Below are 22,612 nucleotides of genomic sequence, written 5' to 3'. Positions count from 1 at the left end.
TTTTCAATTCTCTATGAATTTTAACTGACTTTAAATGACTGTAAAAAAACAGACGGTCCTCTGCCAAAGTTGGTTTTGCTCACTTATTTTCAGTGATCCTCCCTCAGACAGAGTTGCTGTCCTTGGAACCATACTGAGAAACTCAGAGTAGCTGTGGAATTGTTATTGGACATTATACAGGGTGAGAACATGGCATAATCTTAACCTGCATTTGTTTTGTTTCTATTGCAAGCAAATAACTTCAGAATGATTCAGCCTCCGGGTATGAATCATTTATATTCATGGCAAAATAAAGAGTAATCAAGCTCAAAATGGTTTCCACCATAAAGTTGTCTTACAAGTTGCACTGGTGAAACGGTTACTCATCCGTTCAATGCAATGAACTTCCAGCAGCACACTTCTTCTCCTAAATGTATTGAACCCCTGCTGGTCCCTCTGACAGCTAGACGTATGGGATTGTTTTATGAATGCTGAATGATCATCAGTGGTACAAAAATAAATACTGATTAAGCAGATTAAGGATAGGCTGGGGATGGGATGAATGTATCTGCATGATTTCTGAGACAGAAACACAGAACATACTGTAGCATGCTGGTTGATGGGCTACTGTGATGCAACAAGCTGACTCAATAGTTTAGGACTAGAACATGTCAGTGAATAAAGTCTTGAATTCAAAGTTCTTCATTTGTCTGTCTACTTAAGAAGTTTATCTTTGTAAAAGATTACAAACAATATCTTTCTTGCCATGTACTCACATTTGATCTCTTGTTTTGATTCGGTGAATAAATAACAGTCCTGAAATCAGCATGGGTTTAGGGTGTTGTCATTGTGATGGTTGTGAGGCTCAGGTGGAAGTATCCCGGCAGTTTTTCTCCTAAAGGTGACAGGGCCTGATGGGGCCCAGGGGAACTGAGTGAATCACTGATTAAATCCTGCAGCCACCGGTCCCATTGGGCCTTAATGGCTTCATGAGAGGAACTTGGTATAACCCATCTGGCAACCATCCCTGTAAAGTAATTTGCACTTAATTTGTGGAGTGATGCTAACAACCACAGTTAAACACAGGCAATCTACTGTACATATACATAATACAGTAATATAAAAGTTTATGATTGTATGTTCAGTTTAGTTAAGTTTCTTCTAAAAGGTGAGTCTTTGTTTTCACATTTGTTATTCAACATATGTATTTGTTACTGTTGGTCATTTCCACCCTTCTTCAAGCTTACAACCCAAGCTTTCAACCTCTTGTTTATCAGAGCATAGCCCTGAGTGGGACTCAGCTATAAATCCAGAATTATTTTCATAGGTCAGCCTTGGAGTCATGAGGTGTAAGACAGCATGGAGGAAATTCTATCAATAATGACAAATATCTTACATATTTCTTTAAATTATTCCTTCATGTATAGAGCCGTATACTTCCTTGCATGTGTTTGCATATGTTAACGATAAAGGTGGCAAGTTATTTAAGAATCTGTCTTATCTTATGTTATCAGTCATGTGTTTATGTTACAGATATGTGTGGGTAACCTCTTTGGGTAGGAGCAAGATATGTCAGGGTTGTCCAGACAGGACTGTTGAAGAATGAATAAAACATTAGGGCCCTATCTTGCACCCGGCACAGCAAAAAGCCTGATGCAAGAATCTTTGATAGTTTAAGTTGTTTAAATAAGAAATGCACCTGCGGCCATCTTTGCGCCCATCAGCGTGCTGGTCTTACAGGGAGGTGTGTTCAAGGGAATTCTGTTAACCATTGACCAACAAACACCTGGTCTAAAGACAATGCTGCAGCATTTCATTGTTATTTTAACAGTGAATTAGTAAAATGCACCTAGGTTAATGCCCAGTGTTTGCACGCTATACTTGTTACGCACACAGAAGGAAGCAAAGCAGCACAAAAACATAAAAATATGACGGTGCAAATCCGGCATAATAGCAATGAGCCAAGTTACAAACACGCCTGGCTTTTAAAAGGAATGGGAGATGACACTCTGATTGGTTTATTGCATTTTACGCCCAAAACACATCTATGATTGATGAAGACCCTTAGTACAACCTTTTTTGAACGATGCGCATGGCGCACAGATGCTTTTTACTTCTGTCAAACTAGCCTACGTGGATTTGGACACATCCTAAACGCACCTGAACCATGGGCTTCATACCATGCGCTTAGATCGTTAAAATAGGGCCCTTAGTGTCAATCTGGTGTTTTTTCTTTGAAGGCTCACCTTTTATACTGGACAGCTGCTCAATATGTCATACTGCACAGTACTTGTTTGTCAGAACCAAGCTGACAAACCCATCAAACTGCTCTAGCATATGCAACGCACAAAACAATCTGATTTCTGTTTTAGGAGTGCAAGATTCCCATCAGGAGAAGACCATAACAGTGTCTGGAGAGGGAATGGTCCACAGCCCAGACTTCCCAAACACTTATCCCAGGAATACCGCGTTGGTCTGGAAACTAGTGGCGACCAATAATATGAGGATCCAGCTCACCTTTGATGACAGGTTTGGTCTGGAGGACCCTGAAGATGGCATATGCAAGTAAGAACATATAGGAATAGATTTATTATGTCATTATAAATATAAGCATATGCAAGAAAAAGAAATACGTTTTTAAGGTATAACACATTTAACATGCCAACAATGTTGGGATTTCGCTGGAGTGACAACAACAAACTCTCTGTATTCTTATGGTTTATAAATTTGGCTTCCTCAGTAGGTATGCCAGATACATGTTGGGCCAAGGTAAAGATGTGACCTGCCTGTATTGTCTTCCATCTTTAAAGATTTAGAGTCAGAGTGTGGCCATTTGTGAAATTGCCTTTGGTCTGCCATGGCAGCTTGTGAATATTGAAAACCCTGCAGCAGAGTGATTTGTTTCGTCCAGGACACCACGATGACATGGTTCAGACCGGCATATTTTACATGATGTACTGCAGTCGATATTTTTAGCTGCTCACGTGATTGTTTGAAAGACATTTGTCACACACTCTGACTGTCAACTTATAAACACAAAGCCACACATGTACATGCAGTCCACCCTCTGTTTTATTGAGGAGCCCACTTTCAATTACTGTCTGGTTTTGCCTCAGTTGCCATTCAATTTAAACACAGATTCCGAGCCCCAACAATCGATTTACCCTGAGCACTATGCTCAGTGCGCTGCTCTCAATATATCACAACTGACTGGTTAGCATCGAAAAGCTAAGGGAGGGTGACATTGCTAGTCATTGCTGGAGAGCCCCCTTAAGGATAAAAAGGTGAATGACAGTTACAAGGTTTATTTTGTACATGGCAGCACTACATTAACGTGTATCTTTTGAGAAATCAACGGTACATATCAGGACATTTAAAAAAGATGTGATTCAGCATGCTTCTGTTCCAGTGACAGTGCCTAGGTGTTTACTTCCATTGTTCAAAAAAGTGTTTGTGATTCTGACTCAGACGGGTTTGAAATTGATTTAATTGTCTGATGTGCTGCCGTCCAGAAGTCATGCCTCTGTTTGACTCTATACTTTCTGTTTCCTGTCTTTATTGGGGAACAAAAACTACATGCGTTCAGGTAATTTGAGACCCCCAGCACACCTCTGCGCATGTTGACAAAAGAGGTTAAGTTGAAACCCTTTGAGGGAAGGTTCCACAGTGAGGCAGGGTGCAGATTGACAACTGTTGTGCCGCCCTGCCTGTACAAGACTGCACTCGTCAGTGTCCTCGGGGAGAGGGGCGAGAGACAATAACAACATCCTTTTCCAGGGTCATGGAAGTCTTTGCCACGTCTACCGCTCCAGCTCTCACATTTTTTGCACCTTCCCCAGACTGAGGCCTAACAGGTTTTAATCGGATCCCAAGATAGCTACACACGCTTGGCAGGGTTGGCAGAGAGATGGATGCAAGCAGAAACAGACACACACATTCACATGTCTATATGCTTGTCTTCTCTCTCAACCATTCTCCTTTCTATCTCAACCAAACACACTGTCTCTCTGTTCCACATAAACACACTCACATACACAAGCCCCCGGCCTAGTCTGCATGTCTACTTCATCTTTCATGTGCGTTTAAAAATGTGTTCACAAAATTTCATTTTAGAACTTCATTCCACTCTTACCGTATGGCAAAAAAACAACATTCACACACACTGTTATTGATACGCTGCTCTTACCCTTATGTCACTGCACATTGTGATGCAAATAAACACAACTGTGATCTCCTGTCCAGTGATTCACAGCTATGGCAGGGGATAAAACAAACAGCAGTGGGAGATGTGTTCTGATTCGGTAGCAAGCCTGGAGCAAGAAGCCTTTGCTAGGATGAGTGGGATGCTGTGTAGACGAGATGCTCATCTGCTATTCTGTTTGTCTGTGGCACGATGAAAAGCATTCTCACCAAATCCACCGGAGGAGAGGCATATTGGAGAGGGATTGGTCTCGCTACTGGTTGCCATGGCAGCGGAGTCGTGCTTGACGGCTCACAGACAGGACTGTTCTCTGAGAGGCAATTATGCTCTCTGTCTTTAGTCTAAAAGAAAATGACTGAAAAACTGTTTGTGTTACTTATCTGCTTCATGTTGGGGCATGTTTGCTATTGCATTTATAATATAACAATATAATAAATCTATGTAGGAGAAAACTTTGTGGATATTAAAAACTGTTTCCTTGCAGTGTGCAGGACGGTAATCCTATGTGCTAATACTGGATATGAGAGACTTTGTTGTTCCGATCCTGTTCCCTGTGACTGTACCTACAGTTTGGTATGCATGTCATTGCATTTGTAAATCTGATAAACCGCTGTTCGACATGGGGTTCCTGAACACATGGCGATGTGTAATGATTGGGGCGTCTTGCATTATTGATGGACCATCTGTCAAAGCTCTGGAGCTGCCTGAGGACTCATTTTTAGAGAGGAAAGCTTCTACCTTCACTGACCTCCACCAAGAAGACAGAGAAGCTAAACTGACATTTCATCCCTTTCCAAAAACCATTTCAGGCTAGTCTGGTTTGCACTTATATAAATGAATGTTTCACAGTTCATGCAGTTGTCCAGCAGGTGTACATTTGAACAGAATATATGATTTTGCAAAAGAACACTTTCAGTTTGTTTGTGCAGATTACAAACTTCCTGTAAGACTTTTCAAATCAAAGGTCATTAAATGTATCGACCCCCCTCCCCTTCAGTTTAGTTGACATCACAGAAAAGACATTTTTAGTCTTGCTCATGTCACTCCATGTTGTTTTATTGAAACCAGCTTGAACCGAATCTGTCAACTTTGTGCAAAATGTAAACAATGTCCTGGAAATCCAAATATCTGAATTGGCAGAACTGAATGAGAGGTTAGCGTGTCTGTTGACGCAAATGGCACAGTGATTAATCCCAGACTTTGAAGAGTCTGTGAAACAAGGCCGTATTGAATGCAGTGTAGCCACTGGTTGCACACAGGTATAAATACTAAAGGCTGAACTCCTGAACTGCGTGTCTTAAGTGCTGAGGTTGGCCGATGTTAGGCTTGGCACACCAAAGGAGTCTGGAGACATAAGCGTCTGCACTTAATCGTGTTTACTGGTATTATGGGTTGGCAGGGTGGCCAGTAAAGAGAGACTGTCATGTTATTACAGGGACGCAAAGTTTGATCCCCACAATAAGCAACATAATGCATTTGTTAATAGCTTTCTAAATTTAAATGTTGTATCATTTTGTTTAGTGAAATTGAAAGTGACACTAAATCCATAAAACCTGTTTAACCCATCATGTTAAAACTAAACATTATTCCAAAAATGGCTCGGATTTTCTCACATACAATGTATGTCAGCTTCTGCATTCTTTTAATGATTTTTATGTTTGCAGTCAGAAAAATACTGTGTGATATAAACTCTGTTGCAGTCCAATTACGTGAGTTATTTGTGTGGGCATTGACGAGGTTGCATTAGAGCCCGACGAATCTGAGGCTATTAAGGAGGAGTTGCTGACATTGAAAATGGAAACACGAACACTTAATATGATAAAGGTTAAGAGTTAAAAGTACATTTTTGCAGAATGATTTTGCAGAACACCTTCATACTGTATATTTGGTTCATATTTATATCCAAACCTTGTAGTCTGGTCAATGCCGCCCACCTAGAGCCAACTTTGAGGTTTCTGGCTGTTAAAAGGAAGTTTTTCCTCGCTGCTGTCACACCAAGTGATTATTAATGGGGGAACATGTATTTCTGTAAATTATCGAGAGTGTTCTAGACCTGCTCAATGTGAAAAGTGAGACAACTGAAGATTTGTTTTGGAGTCTAGGCGAAGAAGCTTGCAGTCTTCTACAGTCAACATACAGTCCATTACAGTATAATGAGCTCAAAGTCTAATTAAAAACTATATTTCAATGACAGTAGTGTAATAGGCCTGTCAAAAGGCTACGTCAGCAGCCATAACTGCAAAATAGCAAGAACAGCTGCTTATGCTGCATTGTCAACCTGAGATTTGTCCAGCACTGGCAGTATCCAGTCAAATTTATAGATTTAATTCAAGCAGTAAATAAGAGCCAAATCTCATCTCTCACAGCTGAAATAATAATAATAATTTTTTTTAAAAGGTTAAACCTTTATTTCTCTTAGCAGCTTTAGTGATATTAACAATCTAATCTTCAAAAGGGCACCACAGAGCTGAGGAGACAGTAACATGGCAAACATTTAAATTGCTGACAAGTTTACAACAATCAAGAATACATTCAAATTCTAAATGTACCGTATGAAAGCTCAAACAAAGCCATTAGTAGCTGGAAATTGTGGCATAACTTGAACAAAGACAATTTCATGATAATGGAGCACAGTCTCAGAGTAGGCCCAATAACTGGGGATGTCTCTGAGACTAAAATAATCAGTTTCTGCACTTTGTCTGTCTCACTCTACCAGATACGACTTTGTGGAGATAGAGGATCCGACTGAGAAGACCATCCTGGGTCGCTGGTGTGGGTCACAGTCGGCACCGGCTAGTCACACTTCCAAAGGCAGTCAGATCAGGATCCGCTTCATCTCTGATGAGTACTTCCCCACTGCGCCAGGATTCTGCATACACTACTCCCTTCTGCATGTGGTACGTACAGTGTCAATACTCAGGACTTTACGAATGTGCTTTGTACGTTGCTGATCACTTACTTAAGCTGTCATAGCATTTCTTTGCCTCTATCTCCAACTTCGGGGAGTTCACATGGCAGTAAGCAATGCCTCTCCACGCATGCACAATTTAAATAATTTGTTTGATACATTACATTTTCCCTCAAGACTTTGAATGGACCCTGGGATCTTTCTACAGCATCATACAGCACAAAACAAATAAATTGACTTTAAATGCTTTCAAACTCTGTCATTTTCTCATTTCCTAGTTCTATTAGTGTTTCCGTTTTTAAAACCAACTGTTAAATTCCATATTACTCTTCTATATAAAGCCATATACCCCGTTAACCTGCACTGTATTTTTAGACTCAGTCTGAAAGATGAGGTCGCTCAATTTCACTACTTTTTGACACTGAGATGGAGAAAATAAGTGGCTCCACATTCACCAAGAGGTCCTCTGACCCTTGGGGGGATTCAAGCCCCTGAAATGAAAGAAGGAATTAAGAGATAGAAGGGTTTTTTGTGTGGAAAATTGTCACACTGATGTCTGTCTGTTACATTTTCTCTTTGCGTTTTATCATCAGTAGTTCAACAGTTATATCCTTTTTGTGTGTTTTTACAGTACCCCACTTCACAAAGATACGTATGACATTTTACTCTATACTTATGACTGAAATATATTTCTGGCAACCTTACCTCCTTTCTGCTCTTTCCTGTTTCACTTGTGTTTGCCTCTAACATAGATGATATTCACTATTTCCATCCCTTGCTAATCTTTGTTTCCATTCACCTTTTTAGACTTTTAATATTAGATCTAATTAAAATAAAAAAGTCAAAGTGTGTGCACAGCATACCAATAAACTCATTCAGTACATCACCAGCATTGATTGAGGAGCTCAAGACTCAAGAAACAGCCAAAGTACCAAAATGTGTCAGAGCAAAATGTGAGTGTAAAACACTGAATGACAAAAAAACCACCCTTTTCAGCATCATGGTCTCTCACTTGACTTTAGTTCCAAAATTAGCCAGACAATCAGACTGAATTGCCATTTGGTTTTACTTCATTAATTCAGCCTGTTGTGTTCATGTGCTCTGATTTTTCACATTGCTCTGTTTGCTTGTACAGCTGCATCAATCCAGACTTGATGCAACTCTTTAGAGAACTAAGTGGCATCCCCATGCCTTTTCCTGCCTACAAAGCTCTGATTGGTCAATTGTTTTTAAAACCAACTGAAATGGCTATAAGACCAAGTTGAACAGATGAATGCACTAATATTTGATTACGGGGGGCCAACTGGATTTTGCCATACCAGAAACACTAGTTCCTTGGCTGCTTTCGTTGAATTTTAACTTAATCAGTGAGATAGAGCAGCTCTGCCTCAAAGACATTTTTGCATAACTACATGAACATTTTCAGAAAAGATTTCTGTGACAGCTATACTTCTTGCCATCTTTGTCTCTCTATTCCTCATTGGTTTTTTTTACTCTCTTGCCTTTTTCTGTCTTGGTCTTTAGACCACACACACAGATAATTCCTTCATCACTGCTGCCTTCACTGACCAAAGCCCGGAGATAAACTGACGACTGCCATGTTTTAACCTGTCATGTCTCAACACTGTTCACTTGCTTTAAGTAAACTCTACTCCTCATTAATCCCTAATGGCCTGCAGTGCTTTGACTTCTGACAAGCTAGGACTAGGAAACTGAAGTGACTGATGGCACTTTGTATTTTGTCTGTAACTTAAACTTAAACTTTTTGTCTGTAACTAAAAGTTGATTCTTATGTGTGCTGCCTGTTACCTGTGGTAGGGCCACCACATTTTGTTGAATTTTTGCTGGCAGACCGCTAAATCACTGGAAACAAAATTGCTCAGTCAATCTTTCAGTAATGATAATCTTCATGTTAGGAATGAATTGTATCAAACTGTACCATTTATTAACCACCAAAAGACTGCAGTAGATTGCATTGTTTGAGCCAGGAGCAAGGCCTTGCTTCATCTAATGGAGATTAATTAATTCAATGAGACACTATCACAAGGAGTTACACTACTCCAAAATCACTTAAGTGGATTAAAGGGTTATCTAATGACACATTTTCACTGGCTGTCTTTTTATTTCAGTAGTCTTTGCTATAGTAAAATCTGCAGAGAGTATGTACATTCCTTTGAATTGTTTTCAAGATATTATTCACATTAATCATTTTAACCATTAGGTTGGGTATTATTTGAAATTCACCGTAAGCATTGATGTGATTCCTGAGTGTCAGTACCATCAATCATAGCCCATAATCACAGATTTTCCTCAAAGGGCTTAATAATTTATCCAACATGCAACATCCTCTATCCATAGACCCTCAATTTGGATAATAAAACACATTCTAAGAAACACTAAGAGCAAAATTGCATATTCACAGAATATGCAGACTATACTAGTATTGTTAAAATCAGGACAAACATGGATCAGGGAAGCCATTGAGGATCATCTAGTTACTAAACAAATTCAAAACAATACTTTTCTGATACCCACTTAAAAAATTGAACTTGTTTTGACACCCAACCCTATTAATCATGTATATAGCTAGATACATTTCAAAGTTGGATGCTGTATGTACCTTTTGAAAAAATGTCATTTTCTTAAATATTCAAATGTGAAAGTAAGGGGTGCCCTGGCAGCTCACCTGGTGCTAAGGCTCAGTCCTTACAGCAGCGGTTCTGGTGCGACTCCAAACCACACTCCCTCTCTCCACTTTACTGTCTTCAGCTATTCTATCAAAAAAGCTGCAACAGAAAAATAAAAATAAATATAGAATTAAAACACCAAACAAACAACTGTGGATGTTTTGGCATCACAACAAGTAAACATTTGATTATGCTGTAGTTGAATGAAACTCTCTGTGGTGTTCAAAAGTCTGCCACTGAGTATATTATGGAATAAGAGGCCTGGTTTGTCTGTAATATTCCAACTCAAGAAGGTGCGGAAACCATGGGTGGGGGGAAAGGAAGCTTTGGCCTCTGCACGTTCAGTCTGACTTCCCTTTGAACTTTCCTCTGACAGAGGAGCAGCACGCTAGAACAGCAGCACTCTGTTTCCTCTGTGGTCAACCAGCATCTACTGGAACCTCGTGCCACGCAGGGGCCAGCACTTTAGTTTATATTTAAACAAACAATAATTCCTCCCTACCACTTCCATGGAAAGGATGGGGGTGGGAAAATAAAAACCCGGTCTGTAATTCACAGGAAGAGATTTTAGGAAAAGCGAAAGGGCCGAGGCAGAGGTTGTTTAAACATAAAAGAGTAGGCGTCTGTTGAAGGGAGCATGAGGGGTGCTGAGTGGTGGGTCAACGGAGCAAACAAAGCATGCAACATTGTCTCTGTGAGGGCCCAATCCAGAATTAAACCCCTCTGCTACCTAGGCATGAAGATCACTATGCCAGTTCTGTTTAATTTAATGGATTGAAGAGTGTTTTACAAAATGACTTGAACAGAGGGAGACAGGACAGAAGAAGTAGGAATACAATCCTATACACAGATGGGAATGACTGGTAAAAGCCATGCAGGAGGCTTACCGTAGGCATGATGACATTGAGGTCTGTTTTTACACCAACCTCAATTGCAGTGTGTGGCTTATAGTGAGAGGAAAAAAACACTTTTTTCACGCACAACAGACCTTGTTGCTTACTCAAAACTCTCTTATGCAAGGAAGTGGTTTGCAACTCCATGTGAAAGAGAATATATTGTTTTTCAGAGCTCTCCCATGATGCTATTTCAGAAGTCTCATCTCAGCGTAGTTAGCTGAACCTGTCATTTTAGTTACCAGAAATAAGAGCATGCGGTTGTGCTCTGTAAGAACAAGGAGAGCTGGAAATCAGGTAATCACAGCTTGAAAACTAGGTTATTTCTTGAGGGGCAGGGGTTTCAGAGAGTTTGATAAGAGTCATAAGATTTACAATACAATTTTTTACAATGTGACTCTGCCTTAGGGTCATCAAGAAGAATACAAACACATTCAGCCTTTTTCCATTTAAAAAGCAAGTGCTCTTTTCAAAACATATAATTATTTCAATAGAGTTACATTGCAATCTTGTCAAATAAGCTGCAGCTGCTCATGCATAAGTACACAAAGTTATCAGTCAAAAGTTTAGGGTTATTTACAAATTTCCATACCACTCCATTATAGACAGAATACCAGCTGATCTGAGTGGGTGGCTGATCTTTAACGCTATATACAGTACATTGCCCAATATCAGCAACAATTCATCCAATGTTCCAAAGGCTCACTCTGTTTACTAATCTGATATCATTTTAAAAAACTAACTGAGAAAACATTTGAGAACCCTTTTGTAATTATGTAAGCACATAATGTAATCTGAAAACTGCTGCCCTGGTTAAAAAAACAATGCAACTGATCTCAGCTGTTGGAGTGAAATGGAAATTTCTAAGTGACCGCAAAATTGAGTGCATGTTCTTATGTTCTTAAGATATCAAGTTTCATTTGTGAGAAATCGACTTTATTTGCGAGATATCACAAAATCTCACAAACTATAAGGCTAACCAAGCTAGCTAGTAGCGTGCTAGCTAGTTGCGCATAATTACATCTCCTTGATTGTCTAAATATGTCCAACGTTAATTTTGATAAGCATTACTAAAACATGCCAAAGTGAAGTGTTACAGTGGACATTGTTGTTGTTTTGATGTCAATGACTGCAGGCTAACCTTAATTTATTCCATTGCTCCTCTAATACTGTGTGTTCATAAATCAATTCTTATAGTGTGACACAGCCACAGCTCTGAATTCATGCCAGCAAGTTGGTGGTCCATTTGAGTACTTTGTTTGGGAATTTCTGAAACAGGAGCTCTCATGTGCTACTTATAGCTTTATTCACCCCATCTTGATGTGTCTATGAAGAATTGCCTGGCTTCTCTATCTGAAGCCCAGCTTGCAGTGCGCTAATTGGGGGAGTGTTGCACCATCAACATTCACAAGCTGTTAATGGCTTCCAGTCTACACCGTAAGCCACTGCCAAGGCTCCACTAATAAGAATCAGAGCTCTGCTCAAAGAAAGAGATTCACTCTTACTATTTTGGACTAGTCCTTTCTCAAAAAGCATTCCTTTATGTTTGTGTCTGTTTATCCCAGTCGGTGACACACAAACCAAAGATTTGTTCAGTGGTTATGAAGGCAGCCTCATTAGAATGAGTCAAATCTATGGCATGAACACAGCTGCACATCAGCTGTATTTTTCTAGCCTGTGGTGCAGCCATGTCAAACCCCTGGCATCTTATTTTAACATCTTGGGATTAAGGGTTTAAGTGAATTGCATGGACTAACATTGCCAATAAATCTAATACTATAGATGGTTACAGTACAAATGCCAATGCACTTGCCAATCTGTGCCTAGACATGCTGAAAATAGAACTCTATATACATTTTAAACATCTCTACTGGCTCTTTTGGTGGATATAAAAAGAATTTTGAAATAAATTACATAAGCCAATTGATGGATAACTTTGGACCAGGTGGTTTTACAGTGCCATGAATACTAGTTGTTAGCATAGGTAGTTAGTAATTGTCATGGCCTCTGACAAAAGGAAAACGTTTTCTCTTCCAACCCCCATTTCTTACTGGAATCTTTTGTAATTTAGCCAAATAAGTCATCAAAGGGAAGAAACAGATTCCTGGAATCATTTTCTTTTCTAACATTTCTGCCTTTCCAAAAGCTTAAAGATGCAGCTGCCAGAAGGCAATGTTTTCAATGTTTTTCTTCTGTTTTTCTAAGTGTCACAATGTTTCCTTCTACCTGTCAGTCACATAGGATTAGGGAAACCAGCGAGCTGACATGTTGGACAAACGCAGCGTCACAGGACTGAAAGGTTTAACAGATTAGCCTCTTCCCTTGTGGGAGCACAACCATCCCAGGTATCAGTCTTCTCTGTGACTGAACGCTGTAGCCTGGGGGGCTGTGAGCTAGAAACAAATAATACTGCTGCCTTCAGGAGCTAAAGGGAAAAATGTTGTTATGTAAAGTGGGCATAAGAGGTGACACTGATGTGATGAAATTTGACAATGTAGAAACTAATACCATCAATTCACATTTGTTTCTCAACTTCAGTGCATTGAACATTTTCAGATATAGTCAATATACGTTGTATATTGTGTATGTGCCTTCTTAGAGTTCAGATGAATAATGACCTTGCTATTTTCTTCTCAATCAGAGAATATAAGCGGAGCCCCAGCCTTATATGCAGGATGACCGATTTAGCTGAGGCAGGTACACACCCTTAGTGACAGTTTGTCTTGTATCAGGGATTGAACAAGAAGTGAAGTTAAAAATAAATTTAAATACATATTTTTCCACTTAGGTTTCCTACTTCCCACAGTGTTTATTCAATGCATTGGTCAGTGTGGGAATACTTTGCAAAATATCAGGCTGCCTGTAATCTTTAGGAGCTTTAGTCACAACTCTTCCAAACATTACCAGGTCTAAAACTTAGAGCTGAAATTGGGTCCCAGTCCCAGAAGGCCTGAACAGTCATGCTTTCTGTTTAAACTCAACTCAAGTCCAAACCACTGTATAATTTAATGAGCCTGAACCCAATTTAAACCCATTTTTATCATGAATGTAATTTTGTACCATATTGTTGCAGTCTTTTTTTAAACATTTACAGTTTTTCACATTGTAGAAATAAAGCACATTGTGTCAGTTCCGACAAAGTTGTTCCTTCTGTGTTATTTTCTTACTTCAGTATTTGTAACAGAGAGCAAGCTTACAAGCTCTAAATGTCACAGAGAGTGTATGCTCTGTATGTGTTCTAAGGCAGTGGGTGCGATAAGGCGGTTCGGGGCATGAAAGCTACAATATGTTTCTATCATACAAGCTTCATATTGCTCTTACAGAGAAAAAGAACACTCTTTTAGTGTACAGGTCCATAAAATAGGACATTTTTCTACTGTAACTTTATAGATAAGCACTGCAATTACTGACCTTTCCTCTCCGTCTCTCTCCATCTCATCTACTGGTTTTCCCGCAGAGTGTATCAGAACCTGAAGTCCCTGCGGTTCTCCCTGCATCCCAGCAGGGTATTGAGGAGTTGTCAGAGGCTGTGGCAGGCCTGGGCACCATGGAGGAGGTCTTGCAATATCTGGAGCCGGATCGATGGCAGCTGGATATGGAGGAGTTGTACAAACCTACATGGCATGTGCTGGGGAAATCATTCATCCTTAATAAGAAGGCAAGAGGTAGAAAACTTTCCAACTTGTACATTTTGATAAAGTGAGATACAAAGGTTAAGAATACAATATCATAGTTTACTATTGCAGTAGATGCAAGAGTCAAGCATAGTCAAAAAAGTGCAATTTTAAAACATGGAATACTAGTGGATATGAACTGAAACTACTCAATTATTAAATATTTGTGACAATTCTGATCTGTTCTTTGTGTCTTTGAGGAGGAGCTGATCTCAATCTGTTGAGGGAGGACGTTCAACTGTACAGCTGCACTCCACGCAACTTCTCTGTATCCTTGCGTGAGGAGCTGAAGAGGACAGATGCCATTTTCTGGCCAAGCTGCCTGCTGGTGAAGCGCTGTGGTGGAAACTGTGCCTGCTGCTCTCACCGCTGCTATGACTGCCAGTGTGTTCCCACCAGGGTCACCAAGAAATACCATGAGGTAAATATCAATCTCATCATGAAATGCTATGTGGACATTAAACATGTTAATAAGTTTTACAATTTTACATTCAAGTCTACCTATTTAAGTGAATGCCAGTTTAGAATTTCTGAGGTTAAATTATAAAACAGCAAAGACTGGATTTGGATGTGTTGGCTGAACCTTCTGTATGGTTTAATTTTTACTCTTACACTTGTCCCATATTGCCAGACATAGCTCCACAGCGCTGTGGAGTAAGATCTGGCTACACCACACATACAGGATAGGAGAAAAAAATGCTCTGGGTTGTTTGCATTTCTTTAAACCAATCACAATTGTCTCGGGCAGCTCTAAGCTCTGGACACAGAGCCATTGGTTCTGCACATTTGTCTCAGGAAGGAGCTTGTTTTGGTGGAACATTTGCACCCTGCAAACGAAAACTCCACAAACAATTATAAATAAAGTAAAATGTAAGTAAAATACCTGCACACACAGGTATGCTATTTAAATTAGCTGGAAACATGGTTAAACATAACTTGATCTTACCAGCGTATCGTCTCCTATACTTCGTCCATAGCAGTCTTCACCAATCCCAAAAGGTCCCAATTTTACATTTCCCCCAAAAGAACTCAGCATGCCTGTCTTGTTGCATGAGCCAAATTTTCAAGACCTTTCAAATGTTTCATTTTTAACGTGTAGCTTGCTACCTCAAAGTGGTTTTCGTGAGGCAAAAGTGAGTTTGAGAATGGCAACACACAGTCAGTGGAAGGTGAGGGACTTGCACCCAATGTCAGCTAATTATCCTGGAAATTGATCTAGACTACCCCTGCACAAACCTTAGACCTTAGACCAAATGATCAACTTTCTATAATACACTTTCATGAAAAAACATTGAATTTGTTGTTACAGCATAATGTGATTAACGTATTCTTTGTTGAGGACATTCATGCCCACGCCTCCATTAACTTTTTATTTACTGTGTAGTGCAACAGTCAGGCCAACTTGAAGGACAATACCGGTGCTAAATGAACCTAGGGGTCAATATCACATGTGTACCCATTGTACTAGTCAAACCACGAATGCCGTGCAACCAGTAACCAGTAACATAGCTCAAGTTGGGTGCAAACAGTAGTTTCTTTATAAAATATCTTTTTAACAAACTGTCTGTACACTCACAAAGTTATAAATGCTTTGGTTTACATGTAGGGTCCCTTATGATGCTACCTTGGAAGTGTGGAGCTATTTGTTGATGGTATTAAATAGCGATTTAGTTTTACTCTACCAGTACCAGTGTATTGTTATGAGGTTACTAAAATCTACTAAATTGCGCTAGCTTGTTTCAAGCTAGAGACACATTCGATTGGCATTTCAACATTTTCAGGCATTTGTCATGGTAGGGTTTGTAAATCGAGATTTGAAAGCCAGAAATATGAAAAACCTCTTTGGACAAATTATCTTTTTGTGCAATGGGTCAGTTTAGACTTTAGGCCTTCACTGGAAACAAAATAAATTACTGAATTATGTACCCACTGAGCATGCTTCCACCTGTTAACTAAAGCTTTCTCCTGTTTGACAGGTTCTACTGTTGAAACACCGAAGCGGTGTCAGAGGCTTGCAAAAGTCTATGACTGATGTGCCCTTGGAGCACCATGAGGAGTGTGCCTGTGTGTGTAAAAATGACTGGGACTGACCTCAGACATGTGTAATAGCTGCCACTGGAATCACACAGGACATTAGAAATGAACTTCCGCCGCTGTTGCAACATTCTCTATCTCATCCACTTCCACTGGGAGCTAACAAGATTGTCCCTTTATTCTGTTGTCATTTCGCTAATTGGATGAAGCAGAACAGACTGGAATCTAATAACTCTTCTGAATGGATTCAAACTGCTGTGGAATACCAATAGTGTGCTCTGAATGCATGGCAGAGAGGCAAAAATTCACTGGAGCAGATCTGGACTAGCCTAATACCTATGTGCTCTGAAGACTTTTTTCTTCAGCCCAGAGATAAGAACATTGAGGCGTTTTTGCCTCTACTTGAGCTCTTTTTATAGTTTAGCCAGCGTGGGCTGATAGTGTCATGTAAAATGCGAGCTTCTTTGTTCAAGTACTTTTTTTGTGTCAATAAGTAAGCTGGCTCCAGCTGCATTACTCCCTCTGCTCCTCTATTATTACCTTCAGGGCAAAGAAAGCTGCTTTGTCTTGAGCAGTTTTCCTATGCTCCCCTTTTCTTTCACCACATATTTAATCTGCAGCCACGGTATCGCTGAAATTCCCTGCTAATAAGACTGTATTATGTGTAAATATTTAATTAACATTTCCTTCCTGTACTACCGTACCTTTTCTACCAAAGATTCTCAAGGAGAAGATAAAAGTTGCACATGTGAATTAATTGGGTGTTGTTCATTACAACTCTTCATTCAACCCATCTCAGCAATCTCAAATGTGCTTGCATCAGGAATGCCTAGCATCAAGTTATTCTTGCTGCATTTGAGAATATTCATATTTGATATTTATTTGTTTAAAGAAAGGGAAATTTACATCCATAAGGTCTTGTTTGCTACACGTGTCACTGTGCAGTAGTATTAGCCTCCAGTTTTCATTCTAAGTCATTTTACATTGCCATTGTGTCATGGATGTTTTTCATTTTCTGTACGCCAAAGTTATTTATCTCTTTTGCAACAACTGTTTGTGTATTTCATTGTACTGAACATCAAAAATAAATTCTTCAATTTGTAATCCTAGGCACAGTACTTGTGGCTGGTGAACATTGAACAAACTCAACATAGAAGATACCGACGATCTAAAACCGTAACAAACAATGTTCAAATAGTGGCATTTAGCTTAAGCTGGACATGTGTTTTAATATGTCACTGAATACGCAGAAATTATTGCAATATTTGGAAAAACATTACTAGGCTATATGTAGTTTCCGGTGTGTTATTAGTGTCTGTATTAGTTCAAGTAAGTAGGAGAAACTCTGATGATTGGCAAATAAAGTAGGTTGAGAGGTTTTCTTTGAAGGATAGAAGCCTAATAATCATTCCACACTTGTGAAATGTGAGTCAATAATCATATCGGCAAACTCACATAGTTAGTTTCCAAGTCATTAGGCTTGAATGGATGAGCAATGGGGGAAGATAAGGAGGGCATATGCACATTACACTGAATTATTTATCAGATTTTCTTTCAACAAAAATCAGGGGGTTCCATAACAGTAAGCCATTATTTTTTCTTCATAGCATTCCCCTAAATGCACTTTACAAGTACTTGACAGAATATCCACAGCAAGACCAAGAGAACTTGGGTTAAATTATCACATACAAAAACTGAATAGGAGAAATTGAAGTAGATTTATTTGTGCAAGGCTTACCTAATGGTTATTCACAGAAGAGTTTGAGGCACCAAGTTTTATTGTGTACTTTCAACATTCCAATTGCATACTGAACATGAACTATATTCCCAAGTTGGTGGATGCCACGTAATCAAGGATTGTTGTGATGGGACTCTACAATGCTTCAATTTTGTGGGGCAATTGAGTTGCCGAAGTTCCCCTGAGTGAAACTCCCAGGTTTTTGTGCTTCTAGCTAGCGGCCCGTATTTTTGTCCTCAGCTCATTGTGATCCATTTTGTGAATCTGTGTGCATTTACAAGAGCTTAAAAAGGTTGTTGTTCACAAGAGGCCTGCCTGTGATTGTAGGGGTTGGGTCAGGTGTAGTACATCATGGCAGTGGGGGATGGTGCGATTTTTGTTGTGGCAGACTCATCTGCTAATGATAGGAGATGTTACTGTTTTCATGAATACAAAAGTTGGGTGACCCCCCCAAAGTAAAAGTTTGGGTGTCCCTCCCCTTAACAAAGCATATAAAGACATGACCCTCCCCTATTTTCCTCCGGTGGTCCATTCCATAACTACTGAACGCTCCCTTAGAGGACATCACCTGCCATTACGGTGACCATCTATTTGTGAGTTACTCATAATTGTTTCCTATGTCCTTACTAATCTACTAAGCATTTCCTTAAAAACGTATCCCTTAAGCCTTATCTATTGTTTCTTTAATTCACAAGCTCCTTATCAGCCACTGAGCAGCGCTGTTCATTTTCCCCCTCGGCCATCAGGTCACCAAGGAGGAGGTTCTCATTTGTCCATCTCACGCTGCTGTCCAGGCCAATTATTCTCATCTAATGTGCGCTCTGGCAGGCATCTGCAGTGACGCCAGATGCTTCTACATAATCCCACCGGCTCCCAGTACCCAGTGTGGTTTTTGTAATATTAAACAGACTGCCTTCCTTAGTAGGCGCGGTGTTTCTTTTCAAAAGGAACCTCACTGCACTGGCATAAGATGTGACACAGCACGGCCAGTTGGCTTTTTTTGTGTGTGTGTGTCTGTGTGTGTGTATGTGTGCGCACGCAACTACAATCCACCACTCAATGCGTCCACCCTTCACCCACACTGCTCATTGCTCATTGCCTCCTTTGCTGTGACACCAAAGTAGCCTCAGGCCTAAACTGTGGCGTGATGCGGCTAGACCACAGCATCACGGTGCAATTTAAGTGTCGCTGCGTCATGCAAGAAACAACATTTTTAATTAATTTAGTCTATTAGGAAAAGCAAACTCTTAGCCTGCACCCAATTTGTGAGATGAAGAAAAGTGCATTGTGAATAGAAATTCAAACTTTTCCAACAGGAAATCCAACTGGTACTGTCTATGTGCAGTACATTTCAAAAGCTAGTGCAGACATTACACAAGTGGTTCCAAAGCTGTGTATGTTACCCAAAAAAACAGAAAAGCACATCATCTTGAAGTCTTTTAATGAGTTTGGAGTTTGACACTAGCTTTGCCCAAAGGTTGAGGCACAATGACAGTCTCTGTCAGCTTCCTCTGCTCATGAATCATCTTAACAGGCCAAACACTCAGCTCCACAACCCCTCCCACTAAGACTCATTTAATGAAATCACTGGACTAACCTCTAATGAAGTACAAGTTTGACATTATCCCCGCATATACCAATGGCGCCTCCTACACCTCTATGCACATCATTTTACAAAATAATTGCTCAAAACTCAGTGCAGTGCTTTGCAGATGTGAGAGTTGTCGCTGACATTCTTCCGTCAAGAGAAAGTGTGGAGGTTGCATCGTTTCTGTATTAATCAGTTACTATGTCTGTCTGTCTGTCTGTCTGTTTCTGTTTTTGTTTCTGTTTCTGTCTCTGTCTTGCTCCATGGTTCTGTTCAAGGTTTATGCCTCTTAACAGGAAGTTTTTCCTTGCCTCTGTTGCCTAGTGCTTGCTCTTGGTGGACATTTTTTTCTGTAAATAACATCAAAGAGTACGGTCTAGACCTGCTCTTTTATAAAAAGCGCAATGAGATAACTGTTGTTGTAACTTAGCGCTATATAAATAAAATTGAACTGAAATTGTAGCAGGATATAGGATTGAAATAAAACACCTTTCAAGGTAATAGGAAGCGATAATAGGTTTTAGGCTAAGTGGCAAATGGTAAATGGCCAGGTGAATAGGTACGCTGTCAGCCAGTCATATTGCTGGTCCAGTTGCTCTGAAGCGTTGCCAATCACAGGGAAGCACGACAACAAGTACTCAGCAAATAGAAAGACCTTCTCGTCTTTGTTTTTTTGACTGGATGGTGCAGAGAGGCCTAGTGTGAACCCAGAGCACCACAAATGATGCAGCTAGAGGTGTGTGACCTTTATCTCAATTGTACAACAATTATATAAATAAATGATGAAACATGTTGATAGAGACGTTTCCATGACGGCATGAATCTAATCATATTTCAGTGTTCCTTCATTCATTCTGAATCTCACGTTATGAACGGTCACATCATAAAATAAAATGAGACACAACAGTCTTTGCACTTTTAAAACATGAAATGCTAAAAAGTAAGTCGGGAAGCAGGCTGTGACGGAATTACATCACATACTGTCATGAGAGTCTTCAGTGATTTCATTGCTCGCTTTTTTTCTGGTTGTTTTGCAGAATGCAGAGAATATACTCCATCTGTCACACATGTCTGTTCCCAAAAGCTTAAAACCCTGTGGCCCTGTCTCAACATGTCAACCATCAGCACTTTAGCCAGCAACAACTGGTCTTGCAGTTTCCTCTTATCTCTGTCATTACCCATCACTGCAAAACATTCAGATACTACTCTTTTACTCAGTGCATATGCACTGCCTAAAAATGCATGCATCTAAATTTCCCCTTCAAAGAAAACTGACGTTTTGATTTCTACTCACGTAACCATTGAGGGATATTGTGACATTTTTATGTCTTTGTATCTATTCTCCAAGTGTTTTTCCTGAAGTGGCTTGCAAGTGCTTTTAGAATGTCCCCAATAAAACCATGGGTCACACCTTGCTGCAAGGGCAGAGTTAGCTGTACCAGTATGTAGAATGCTAATAAGGCCAACAGGACATTTCAGAAAACATTAAAGCAAAGATATAAAAGCTTTACTTTCCCAAAGTGTTACAGATGTCTGGTAAAAAAAAAATTGTTAAATGTTATCCCAACAGACACACCCAACAAAAAATATTCACTGTGAAATGTCATCACCTGCCGAAAAAATACAGATCCAATGTCTTGTCTTTCAAGTGACATTGATGAATCTACAAGCGGACATCTTGTGGAGCCCTCACATTTGCAACCATCCCTCTCCTGTAACTGGCAACTGTATAAAATAAATCTTGACATATAGTCTGGGAATCAATCACAAACTTGTGGTTGTTTTTAACAGAGCTGGGTCTTTGATTGACTCACTGATGGGGAAAATATGGCAGCCCAATCTAGATGACATCTCCAGCTTCCCTAATTGGTTCACGGTATACGGAGGGAAAGGCCAAATTGTCGGGTGCATGTTATGTTTTGATAATTATAGGGTGCTGCAGCAGTGGTCTTTTGGAGAACCGGCAGTTGTTCCTGGGAATGTAAGGTCCTCAACTTTAGTGTAGTATTAATCATGGGTCAGGAAATCATTTACAAAGCAGCCCGGAGAGGAGATCTCTATATGAAATTTACTGTAGGTTGAATCCTTTGACAGATGTCTTCCATTTCAGCCTTCATCTCCTCATTACGTTGAACATTTAACCACTCTATGTTACCACACCGAAATGACTGGTTTTTACTCTGAACTTTAAAATACTAGCTTGGTTGACACCAGAACCTTCTCAGTTTTAACTGGGAATGGGTCTGGAGAAGGTTCATTCACTGCCCATTTTCAAAGAGGCGTCACCAATGGACGCTTCTTAAATACCTCTCGGCGGAATTACAGTAGGTAGACCTAAAAACAATCGATGAAAAAAAAACATTCTAATTGCTTAAAGCAGACACGATAGCTAATTCAAACAAGTGATGTTACGGATGTTCCACAACTGCAGCCATCTTTGTTATGTTCAAATCCGCTACAACGTTGCTACGCTATCATCATCGTGTAAAGCCCGCCTCAACGGTTGTGATTGGTGCCTCGATTTGGAAACATTGGAAATGGGCTTGAATGGACTCTTGGCCAGATGAACTTCCAGAGCAAATCTCAAATTTGCCCAAAGTTCATCACGGTTTTCCCAGGCTACCATAATGCCCCATGCATTAAACATCCTGCCATAACTCAAATATGTTAGTGTACAGTGCACAACACTTTTACCTAACAGAAACCACAGGCAAAGTAGAAAACTATGCCTGAATGTACAAAACTACCTGAAAGTTCAATGTTTAGATTCTGTAGCATCAGGTGTAAATTGTATTGAGTATGGCCTCCCCTGCCTCAATTGTGATCTGTATCATGTCACTCTCAAATGGCTTAGTAAATACCATTAGACTGAGACTTTATCCACGAGCTGGCACATCTGGGCCAGTGGCT

At 39.9% G+C, this 22,612-nt stretch overlaps 1 protein-coding gene and 1 long non-coding RNA gene across 3 annotated transcripts in view; one reads left to right on the top strand and one right to left on the bottom strand.

The window, feature by feature from the left end:
* pdgfc (platelet derived growth factor c) overlaps positions 1-17,476 on the top strand; it is a 41,251-nt gene extending 23,775 nt beyond the window's left edge. The window contains exons 2-6 of one of the 2 annotated variants that reach the window (XM_034884245.1): positions 2,352-2,544; positions 6,897-7,077; positions 14,126-14,333; positions 14,546-14,763; positions 16,319-17,476. In XM_034884245.1, the coding sequence (XP_034740136.1) occupies positions 2,352-2,544; positions 6,897-7,077; positions 14,126-14,333; positions 14,546-14,763; positions 16,319-16,432 (914 nt within the window). In that variant the 3' untranslated portion in view covers positions 16,433-17,476. Of the gene's footprint in view, positions 1-2,351; positions 2,545-6,896; positions 7,078-14,125; positions 14,334-14,542; positions 14,764-16,318 lie in introns of both variants that reach the window. The other variant, XM_034884244.1, reaches the window with a different exon arrangement.
* On the bottom strand, positions 1,618-22,332 carry LOC117952127. The gene is made up of 3 exons (XR_004658316.1): positions 22,165-22,332; positions 11,471-11,477; positions 1,618-1,629 (listed from the first exon to the last, which is right to left on the bottom strand). It is a non-coding gene; the product is annotated as an uncharacterized LOC117952127 (long non-coding RNA).
* Between the last annotated feature and the right edge of the window lie 280 nt (positions 22,333-22,612).

The sequence above is a fragment of the Etheostoma cragini genome, chromosome 10 (assembly GCF_013103735.1).
Source record: "Etheostoma cragini isolate CJK2018 chromosome 10, CSU_Ecrag_1.0, whole genome shotgun sequence".
Classification (NCBI taxonomy): domain Eukaryota; kingdom Metazoa; phylum Chordata; class Actinopteri; order Perciformes; family Percidae; genus Etheostoma; species Etheostoma cragini.
This window is presented reverse-complemented; position numbering and strand designations above follow the sequence as displayed.